This window comes from Pollachius pollachius (assembly GCF_949987615.1).
Source record: "Pollachius pollachius genome assembly, chromosome: 11".
In the NCBI taxonomy this organism is placed as follows: Eukaryota; Metazoa; Chordata; class Actinopteri; order Gadiformes; family Gadidae; genus Pollachius; species Pollachius pollachius.
In genome coordinates, this window is record NC_136944.1 from 9,221,553 (window position 1) to 9,233,381 (window position 11,829).

Consider the following 11,829-nt stretch of genomic DNA (forward strand, 5'->3'; position numbering starts at 1 on the left):
GCCGGAGAATTGCAGCAGCAGTGGAAGTATTGCGCTCGCTTTACCGCACCATTGTGACGAAAAGAGAGCTGAGCCGCAGGGCAAAGCTCTCAATCTACCGGCCGATCTTCGTTCCTACCCTCACCTATGGTCATGAAGGATGGGTGATGACCGAAAGGACGAGATTGCTGGTAAAAGCGGCTGCGATGGGTTTTCTCAGGAGGGTGGCTGGCGTCTCTCTAAGGAATAGGGTGAGAAGCTCAGCCATCTGGATTACAGCCGCTGCAACTCTGCTTAGAAAGTTGAGGTGGTATGGGCATCTAGTAAGGATGTCCACTGGGTGCTTCCCTTGGGAGATGCTCCAGGAATGACCAGCGGGGAGGAGACCACTGGGAAGACCAAGGACTAGGTGGAGAGAATATAAATCAACAGTGGCCTGGGAACGCCTCGGGATCCCCCTGTCAGAGCTGGTCAATGTGTCCCGGGAAAGGGAAGTGTGGGGCCCTCTGCTGGAGCTGCTGCCCACGCGACCCCACCCCGGATAAGCCGATTGAAGATGAGGATAAGGATGAGGATGAGGTATTTTTTCAGATCTTGAAAAGCAAAGTATAATTTGGAGATCACTTTTAGTTAGGGAGCATCTTTATAGGCCCTCCTGCAAGTTCCAATGATCTCTTCTAATATAATTTCAGATTATGGAAATTTCTTGCTGATAAAGTCTCTGATATGCAGATATCTATGGAAGCCCATTCTCGTCAGTAAGAAAAAAGGGGTGAAAATGCTTTGTTGATGCCAGCAATGATGGTGACGATGAAGGGACCTTGGAAAACAGCGCTACTGGAGCTCATGCACACTTTCTATCTCATAATTATGACTTACAATCTTTTTATCAAGGAGGAGTTTTAATCTTTTTTTTTTTTTACTGGCGGAAATGGGCTTCCATAAAGAGGTCTTGATAATTAAGATTAAAATTGCCCTTGAGATGCTGTAAGCTCTAGGCTGAACCTTGGTCTAAAAGGGTGCAATATGCCGTAAGGCAGCTTTAGTTCAAGTTTCTAAAGCTTGAGTCATGTTTACAGGGCTTAAAATCCTGATCATAGGCTAACCATTAAAACCTGTCAGACCTATCGTTCAGCTGGATTGGATTATTTCATTTCATATCTTAAGCAAATTTGTTATCGAGGGGGTATTGGGATCTGAAAGGGGATAGGTGAATGATGGATCTCCAACTAATGAGTTAACTGGTAGTCCCTTTTCTATCAAGCTCTATCTTTTTCCATCTTGATCTATAATCTGGGGTACACCAGCCAACAAGTGGAAGAATTTCAGCTGGTCTTTAATAATCAGACAGGGAAGGGCCAATCCGCCTCTCTCCTTCGATATTTGTAAGGTTTTATATCTTGCCCGTGGTTTTTTCCCCGCCCAAATAAATCTAGAAATAACTTTATCCCACTCGAGAAAGTACTGCTCTGGTTTTTCAATGGGTACCGACTGAAATAAGTACAAAAGTCTTGGTTGGATATTCCTTTTTACAGCTTAAATAGGGGACTAAATTCCACCTGTTAATGTCTGCTATAATTCATTTTTAAGAGGGCCATTGTTAATTTCTTCTAATTTGGATAGGTCTATAGGTAATAAAAATCCCATGTATTTTATGGATTTCTTATCCCAGCCTATTTGATACCGGGAGCGAAGATACTGAGGGGGGTTGTAGTGAATATTAAGGATCTGAGTTTTTTGTTCATTAATTTTATAAACCGAATATGACCCATATTCTTCAAGCAGTGATTTAAGTGCCGGCAGGGAATCTCTTGGGCTGGAGAGAAAAATAAGAATATCGTCCGCAAATAAGGCCAGTTTTTGTTCCCCTGTGGCATTTTTATACCGTTAATCATTTTATTCTGTCTAATCTATTGTGGCAACGGTTCAATAAAAATCACAAAAAGGAGTGGACTTAATGGACTGCCTTGGCTAGTGGATCTCTTTAACGGGAAAGATTCTGTATGTTCGCCGTTGATTTTCAATTGGCTGATGGCCTGCTGTAAAGGGATTTTATTGGGTTTATTAATACTGAATTAAATACAAAATTCTCCATAACATTGAATTATAATTTCCCTCCAACAGAATCAAAAGCCTTTTCAGAATCTAAACTGATTAGTATAGCTTGTATTATATTTTGGTAATTATGTCTAATGATTTGTAAAGATTGTCATTGCTCTGGCGGGAGAGAATGAACCCTGTTTGGTCCATATTTATTATTTCAGGTAAAATATTTTCCATTCTTTTTACAGTAATTGAAGTAAACAATTTTATAATCAAGGTTTAGCACGACATGATCCTTTATATGTGTTATCTTGTGTGTTCCTACGAAAATATTAAGAGATTCCCAAGTGCCAATCGAATCACTGGCTGATGGATTTGTTATGAGAGCACATAAAATATATCCTAACCCCTATTGTTGAACGAGACCTCGGTGGAGACTCACGACTGCACCGCCCACAAGGCCACCATCAGGCTCCTTCAGGACCAGGTGAGACCACTGCATGCCTGACATCATGAGTACATACAGTTATCATATGAGCATTTTTAACTTCATCATTTTTTGTATTAAGATGAAAGCAACAAGATATTACTAAGTAGAAGTTAATTCAAATGATGGGCAATCCCATGTGTGTGTATTAATGAATGTGTGATGTGTGACAATGTCTTGTCATACAAAGACCTAATCTATGACAAGAAATACAAGGTGAGACATTTGACATTGGGCCTGTTTTCTTCAAGGAAGCAGGTCAAGCACAGCTCTGTATTCCGCATGTGTGTATAGCCACGCCCTAAAGTATTCCCTGTGGCAAACTGAACTAGATTGACAGAACAGAAAACAGTGCATACTTAAACTAACTTTACATTAATATTAAGTTAATAATTTGAGCAATCGAAAAAATAGATTAGATAATAGATATTGAATGAATAAATGTTGTCCCTCATTACAGATTATTGATGCAACCCGTTCAAGAGCAGCAGTCCTTCTGGCTATTGACAATGCTACGCATGTCGAAGATGACTTCAGGGTTAAGACAGTATCAGCAGAATCAACACTGGATGTTGATATATATATATATATATATATATGTATATATATATATATATATATATATACATCATATAGAATTCAATTAATATTAATATTATAATAATAATAATATAAATTCTGAGTTATACTTCAAAACAGTTTTTCATTTAATCCAATGTTTCACAGAAGTACAAAACTTTTGCATTGTGGTTTCGATTGTAGGTTTGACAATGAGCTCAACATGTGCCAAAGTGTGGAGGCAGATCTTGCCGGCCTCAAGAGGTTCTTTGACGTGTTGACCATGAGCAGATCTGACCTGGAGATGCAAGTCAAAGGGCTGATGGGGGAGCTTATTGACATCAAGAGAAACCACGAAGAAGTAAGGGGATTTAAACATGCATTGCAGAGCGCACTATGACTATGACATGTGTCATCAATTAATTAATCAATGACCAAAAACACATTGCATCACTACATGTTAAATGAAGAAAAGCCCATGGAAATACAATAGCACCTGTAGGCACAAACACATAGTTTTGTATTGCGACACAATGATTGGTTGCATCAGGGCTAGGCTAGGAGTGGTTTGACCACTCAATCATTGGATTAGACTTTTGACCAGAGTTGCCCTTTCTTTGTACAGGACCTGCTGATGGCTCGCTCCAGTCTTGGAGGTCAGGTGAACGTGGAGGTGGACGCTGCACCACAGGAGGATATGTCTGTCACCCTGGCTACAATGAGGGAGCACTATGAGGCCATTGCCAGCAAGAACCGCAAGGCACTGGAAGTCTGGTTCCGAGCCAAGGTGGGCCTACTTCACCTTGCCTATTTCTGAATCGAATATTCAGTCTCAATATACCCTGATTCCTCCTTGAATCGTGAGGCCAGTGGAAGTTGTCATTAATACACTTTCTCCTTGGTTGTGTTCTACAGAAAGCATCTCTTGAAGGCAACCTGGGAGATACCCAGGGCAGGTATGCTAACATGCTGGCAGGCTACCAGAGACAGGTCATGGCTCTGGAGGAACAGCTGGGAGACCTGAGGGCCGGCCTGGCTACCCAGAGAGAACAGTACCAGATGCTGCTGGACATCAAGACCAAGCTGGAGCAGGAGATCGCTGAGTACAGGAGGCTGATGGATGGAGAGCTGTATGATGCTACTGCTACTGCTATTATAACTACTACTACTACCATATTAAAATAAATCTTGCACTCACTTGTGCTTGTTCCGTTCACAGAAATCCGAAAAATAAAATTTCTGCTGAGGAACTGACATGAGCCTTTATATATGATATCTTGCGTTTTCCTACGAGGATATTTTGTGCTTGGCCGAAGATTATTCTCCCTATCTTGACCCGAGAACTTATGTATGGCTACCTACATTGAGGAGAACCCTGGTGACAGGCCATATCCGCACCTCTACATCCTCTCCACCGATGCCCTGGGCCTCTAACATCAGGCCTTCTGTCAGAAATCTCGGGGTGATTTTTGACAGTGCCTTCAAGTTGGAGCAGCAGGTCAGTGCAGTAGTTAGGAAGAGCTTTTTTCTGGCCTCCACATCTATGCAGCCCAGTCTCTAACTATTTTTAAGACCCATTTAAGGACCCACCTCGTTTCACTTGCATTTGATTAGTGTCTCCTTTTTTTTAAGTGCCAGTAGATAGTGTCCCCTTGTTACCTTTTAGATTTTCTCTCTGTAAATGCGCTATAGAAATAAAAATGTACTAGACTTCACTTGACTACATCTCCTGCCGTTGCAGGGTTCTTCTTCGTGGCCAAAGGATGGAGAACAGCGGTCTTGCATAGATTATATGGGACTCAACAGGATCATTATTAAGAACCGCTATCTTCTACCCCTTGTAAACACAGCGTTCGAATCTCTACATGGATCTCAGATTTTCACTACATTAGACCTAGAAGTGCTTACAATGAGAATCAAATCATCAAAACCATATTTATTGTCATTTTGTTGATTGCAAGTAACAACAAAACGAGAAGGTGTTTCTCAGGGATCAAGTCAGTACATACATTGCCACACATTAGTTTCATACATACATCCCAATGATGAATAAAATAGATGTAGCTGGATAGCTTAAATAGCTAAAAGACCATAACATAATACACGTCTATGCACTGAATAAATAAATACATTTAAAATGCTGTAATAAATAGATAAAGTGCAACAGATTAGAAATTATTTAAAATGATGTGCGCAAGTCCAGTGAGATCTAGGACGCTGGTGTGTTGAGCACCCTGACAGCTTGAGGCAGGAAGCTGTTCAGCAGCCTGGTGGTGGAGCATCTTATGCTGCGATAGCGCTTCTTGGAAGGTAGGAGCTGAAAGAAGCTGTTCAGAGGGTGAGAGGGGTCTCTCACTATTTTCTGGGCCCTATTCCTGCAGCGGCTCAGGAATATGTCCTGGACAGAGGGAAGTGAGGCTCCAATGACCTTTTCCGCTGATCTCACCACTCTTTGCAGGGCCTTTTTGTCCGCCGCACTGCAGCTGGAGAACCAGGTAGAGATGGCGTACGTCAACACACTCTCCACTGCCCCCCTGTAGAATGTGGTGAGGATGCTGGGAGGTAGTGAGGCCTGTTGGAGTTTCTTCAGGATGTACAGTCTCTGGTGGGCTCACTTCACTAAGGGAGGGAGAGTGGAAGAGTATGAATATCTGGTGATGCCCTTTGATCTAGTTAATGCACCTGGGCTATTCAAGGCGATGGTTAACGCTGTCCTGAGGGAACTCCTCAACCACTGTGTTTATGTATATTTTTAGACGACATCCGTTACTCTTATGGGTGCACACCTCGAACCCCACCTGGGAGTATGGCTGTCTACCCGGGATCTTCCACTTCGGAGGGAGTCCAAGGAACTATCCTCGAGCTTTATCGGTCCTTTCAAAGTGATCCACTGGATCACCTCGTAACTTACCGTCTGCAGCTTGTAGATTGTAAAAGCACGTTGGTATCCTCCCCGACACTGTACAATAATGAACAAATCCTGTCTATTTATTCCCTCTGTTCCCCTTACTTCCTGCTGAGTGTTCACAAATGGTTGTTGCATTGGATTTTACCAGAACGTCTGTTACTTACTTCACTTAAGAAGATATTTTGTTTTACAAACATATTGCTGGATTTAGATTCACACTTTACCCAGGCCGTAACAAATTCCTATTTCTGAGCTTTGGTTCTTTGACGCCTTTCTTGTCCTCTCTTTCATTTGCGTAAAAGACAAAGTAAATTCCATTGTGATCTCACACTAAAACAACAAAAGGCTGTTGGCAGATCTACTCGTCTCCTATTGAGACAAGTAGAGACTAGATGTATGGAATCCCTACAGCCGACAGAAAGTTTGTGTGTGTGTGTGTGTGCATGTGTGTGTGTGTGTGTGTGTGTGTGTGTATTTGTGTGTTTGTGTTTGTGTGTGTGTGTGTGTGTGTCTGTGGGTGTGTGTGTGTGTGTGTGTGTGTGTGTGTGTGTGTGTGTGTGTGTGTGTGTGTGTGTGTGTGTGTATGTGATTGTGTGTCTTGAGGGTGCCAATTTACTCCGACCTTTGGGGCATGGAAATGGACGCAAGAATGCCCAATACGTTTTTTTCAGAATGAATGAATGAATGCGAGAAGATTCTGTTCCCACTACAGAACACTAAACCTGTGCTTTACTAGACCACATATTTTAAAAGGCGTTGAAGCGGTCTTGTTTGTGAAGAAGTGTGAAAGACTGTGTGTGTGTTTGGGTCTGGCTATGTGTCAGGGCCTGTGTGTGTCTACATTTCCCTAATAATTTGCCTGCACGGGATGGGGGCTGGGTTGTTCCTGAAGCCCTTCCTTGTGTTTTGTTTGCATACAAAAGGAGGGATGTCCTTGAGGGACGCTTGACACCAGTTCTCTTCTCCTCTCAGAGCAGTCAGACCCTCACACAGCAGCCATGACTTCCTCCTTCTCTCGTTCCTACGGTGGATCCGGCGGCAGCCGCCTGGGCTCCATGCGGGCCGGAAGCGTGTACGGTGGAGCCGGAGGCAGCGGGGTCCGCATCTCCAGCACCAACGCCTCCAGGTCCTTCGGGGCCGCCGGGGCCGGCTCTGGCTTTGCTTCTGGCGGATCGGGCTTCCAGCTGTCGGACGCCCTGGACATCAACGACTCTAAGAAGGCCACCATGCAGAACCTGAACGACCGCCTGGGCAGCTACCTGGAGAAGGTGCGCACCCTGGAGAGGGCCAACGCCGATCTGGAGGCGAAGATCCAGCAGTTCTTGTTGAACGAGACCTCGGTGGAGACTCACGACTGCACCGCCCACAAGGACACCATCAGGCTCCTTCAGGAGCAGGTGAGACCACTGCATGCCTGACATCATGAGAACAAACAGTTATCATACAGTGTGAGGTTATAAACTTTGATGGGCAATCCAATGTCTGTGTATCAATGAATGTGTAATATATGGTGATGTCTTTCTGGAATAGTAGGACAATGAGGCCATGTTGACAAAGCATGTTTGATAAGATTAACACAAACAAAGACCTGTTCTATAACAAGAAAGACCAGGTGATACATTTGATATTGGGCCTGTTTGCCCAGAGGAAGCAGGCCAAGCACAGCTCTGGATTCTGTGTGTATAGCCACGCCTGAAAGTATGCTCTGAAAACTGAACTAGTTTGACAGAACAGAAAACAGTGCAAACTTGACCTAACTTTACATATATGTTAAGTTAATAATTTGAGATTTAAAAATAGATTATTTATCAAATATTTAACGAATAAATGTTGTTCCTCGATACAGATTTTTGATGCAACCCGTTCAAGAGGAGCAGTCCTCCTGGCTATTGACAATGCTACGCTTGCCTCAGATGACTTCAGGCTTAAGTCAGTACATCAGCAGAAGCAACACTGGATGTTTATTGAAATTATTATAATCATATAACATTTAAGTCCAATGTTTCACAGAAATACAAAATTGTTGTATTGTGGTTTTGATTGCAGGTATGACAATGAGCTCAACATGCGCCAAAGTGTGGAGGCAGACATTGCCGGACTCAAGAGGCTCTATGACGAGCTGACCATGAGCAGAGCTGACCTAGAGATGCAGGTCGAAGAGCTGAGGGAGGAGCTCATTCACATCAAGAGAAACCACGAAGAAGTAAGGGGGTTTGAACATGCATTGCAGAGCGAAATATAATATCAATATATGAACATCTATTTTTTGGGTCAAATTACCAAAATAACATCATTGCATCACTATGACACAACGATTGCTTGTATCAGGACAACTAGTATGGCTAGAAATGGTTTGACAACTCAATCATTGGATGAGACTTTTGACTCATGTTGCCCTTTCTTTCTAAAGGAACTGCTGCTTGCGCGCTCCAGTATTGGAGGTCAGGTGAACGTGGAGGTCGATGCCGCACCACAGGAGGATCTGTCTGTCACCCTGGCAACAATGAGGGAGCACTATGAAGCCGTTGCCAGCAAGAACCGCAAGGCACTGGAAGTCTGGTTCAAAGCCAAGGTAGGCCTAAATTCCCTTGCCCAATTCTGATTCCAATAGGAAATGGGTATGATTTTGTATTTACTATTTTTTGTTTTCATTTTCAGTCAGAGGAGCTGAACAAGGAACTTTCTGTCAGCACTGAAACTCTCCAAAGCTCTCGTTCTGAGATCACCGTGGTCAAACGCACCCTACAGAGCCTGGAGATTGAGCTCCAGTCCCAATTAAGCATGGTGGGTTCCCAAGTTCCAGTTTTAATTTGAGTCAGTCTCAATTCACCCTGATTCCTCTGTGAATCTTGAAGCCAGTGGAATTTGTCATTAATACACTTTCTCCTTGGTTGTTTTCTACAGAAAGCATCTCTTGAAGGCACCCTGGGAGATACCCAGGGCAGGTATGCTAACATGCTGGCAGGCTACCAGAGACAGGTGACGGCTCTGGAGGAACAGCTGGGAGACCTGAGGGCCGGCCTGGCTAACCAGAGAGAACAGTACCAGATGCTGCTGGACATCAAGACGAGGCTGGAGCTGGAGATCGCTGAGTACAGGAGGCTGATGGACGGAGAGCTGTAAGGACATGTCTCCTTTAGTAGTTGGATAATTCCTACCACTACTTATATTATTATATGATTACCATTGACTGGCAAAGTGGGATTGACTGTATCACCCACATTTACATTATGTTTCATCTCTGTCTTTGAAGATTAAAGGAAGTTGATGCTTTCCCGACTATACTTTATACTTGATGCTCTTTGTTCCCCAGCCCTGCTCCAAACCTGATTACTAAGGAGAAGTAGATCTATCAAATATCCTCTCAGCACAAAAAGTAACATTCAATAAACTGCGTACCATTCACTGAATTTTGGAAATAAAACTATTTCTATGGAACCAACATTTGAGTCCTGACACGTTTTTTCCTATGTGTTCTTGGAATGATAATTCCACTATTCTGAATGGCCATATGTTTACTTGTTGATGGATTTGTAACAAGGGAGCACAGAAAACTGCATGGGTAAAACAATAATTTAAAGGGACTATGGGTTGGATTTCAACACGCATGAATCACTTTGAATGCCAATATTTGTAAGAATATGTTATAATTTGACCATTTTACCTCAAAATGTGTACTCCCCGATTCTGTTGCATAAAACAGCCTGCTGGGTAATTTCAATAATGCTAGGATGGTACTGGTTTTGGTGGGCAAAAGGAAGGAGGTGACGTCACAGTGTGGATAATGGCAAAAGTATCTCTCCTTTTTTAAAGTTTGATATTTAATGTGCAATATACCTACTCAAGCCACCCCAACGGTCTGTATATACATAACCTTTATTGATGTTTAGAACTGATATTAGTTCATGATTGTTATTGCCTCAACCCAAGGTGTTCGCAATAAAGTTATCTCCATGAATGAACCCGACCACCTGGGTGTTGCATTGACTGGCGTATGAACCAGGGGTTTTGGCACTAGTGATGCGACGTCTGGATCTTTTCCGAATTTTGATCCTCACATCTTGTTCATACAAATTAACAAATGAGTCGGAGCGTTCATTTGCGCATAGAAATAATGCATGTCATATACGGTAGTCAAATGCACTTGCGCATGTATAGGGTGATATACGGTAACAAAGTGACGACGTCGGGGGCTATGCTAGAATTCGTTTTTAACTGGACAATTCGACAATCACTACACATATTTAAACACCACATAAAAAAGGGACCCTATTAAGTGTTAATCAAAAAAGAGATGAACGAAGCAGTCGCGGATACACTCGCACGAGAATGTTGGTACAGACCGGGAAGAGGCAGCTGAGGAAGGAGTGACAGGTGGAGGAGTGACAGGTAGTGTGATGAGGTGAGGTCTTAAATGGATTAGTGAGAATGAATACGTGAAAGTTTGTGCCTTTTATCAAGCATTTTGTACATACAGAAGAGTTCAAAGTTAACAGAACTGATCGCCTACCCAGTCCAGTATTACTGTGTTTGAAATATCCTATACAATTTGTATTGCATCATGAGAACCCTGACGCGACCACGGAGACCGAGGGAGTGGCAGGTCGAGCTGCAGGGTGTGAGGTGGGGATTTAAAATAGTTTCATCATTTTAATGGGTTAAACCCAGAAAGGAAACCAGGGAAGCATGGCTGTTGAGTTCCTTCATGTTCAATGCCAGTTTCTCAGATCAATAAGGAAAAATAATACAACGCACAAGGTTTCTCAAAAGCCCCTCGAGACCCCTTCAACCATGAGATGGACCACTTATCTGGTCCGGACCCGAAGGACAACTTAACAGACAACACTACTGACCAATGAGCAACTGGTCCGGACCACAAGAACCACATGGAGCACCGGTTCATCTTTATAAACAGTTAAATTAAATTGCTACATATTTGCTATGAACAGACAGACCAACAGACAGACAGACAGACAGACAGACAGGCAGGCAGACAGACAGGCAGGCAGGCAGGCAGGCAGACAGACAGACAGACAGACAGACAGACAGACAGACAGACAGACAGACAGACAGACAGACAGACAGACAGAAATAAAGATAGATAGATGGATATATATATATATAAACACATAGACAGTTATAATATATAACTCTTGGTATAACCACAGAAAATACAATATGCAGTCAGTGCAACAATAAGAATATAGGCATAATCAATAAAAGAGTATATTTAATAGACAAGGGATTATGATCTCTGACATTTCTTCTGCTAGCAGCGTTGCCAACACGGCCAGAGAAGGAGAAGGTGGCTAAGGACCACAAATACCACTCCACAGACCATTCGCTAACTGGTAAAGATCTAGGCTTAGGCTTAGGCCATAGGCTTGGGCGCCCCTTAGTGGTAGTAACCAGGGGTCGGTGTGAGCGACCGTGGCCAGTGGACAGACCACTGAATTGGCAACAACCCCTGCTCCTGACCATGTCCCCGGCAGGTATACACCGTGAAACACGCGGAACTCATACCAGATCTAAACAAACAAGACAATGGTACATTTCCAAATCCCATTTGGGAGAGCATTTGGTCTAGGAAAGCGGTAATTTTTTATCCATTTCTCAATTTCAAAGCAACACAACATTTGTAAAGAAATACAAATTCAGCTAGTTCCAAATTTTCCTAGTAGCCCACATTGGTTGCATTTTTTTTTTCCCAGTATCCTCTGATACAACGCCAAGGATTGTTTAATAAAGAAAAAGAGGTATAAAGCGGTGTTGCAATTATGTTGGTTACTGAGCTACTATGATGACATATGGGCCTAGATGTTCAAGAAGAATGGAATGAAGTCCAACTGGTCTA

General features: G+C 43.0%; 1 protein-coding gene and 1 pseudogene across 2 annotated transcripts; both read left to right on the forward strand.

Moving 5' to 3' along the window:
- The first annotated feature begins 453 nt into the window (after positions 1–453).
- Positions 454–5,607, forward strand: LOC307083262 (keratin, type I cytoskeletal 13-like; annotated as a pseudogene). The gene is made up of 6 exons: positions 454–558; positions 2,438–2,509; positions 2,970–3,052; positions 3,272–3,428; positions 3,693–4,197; positions 5,526–5,607. The product of its transcript is annotated as a keratin, type I cytoskeletal 13-like (transcript).
- Positions 5,608–6,943: 1,336 nt separating this feature from the next.
- LOC307082975 (keratin, type I cytoskeletal 50 kDa-like) lies at positions 6,944–9,410 on the forward strand. Its single transcript, XM_079746738.1, has 6 exons — positions 6,944–7,372; positions 7,822–7,904; positions 8,022–8,178; positions 8,386–8,547; positions 8,634–8,759; positions 8,880–9,410. The coding sequence occupies exons 1-6, from the start codon at positions 6,974–6,976 to the stop codon at positions 9,096–9,098; spliced, it is 1,146 nt and encodes a 381-aa protein (XP_079602864.1). The 5' UTR covers positions 6,944–6,973; the 3' UTR covers positions 9,099–9,410.
- Positions 9,411–11,829: the final 2,419 nt, after the last annotated feature.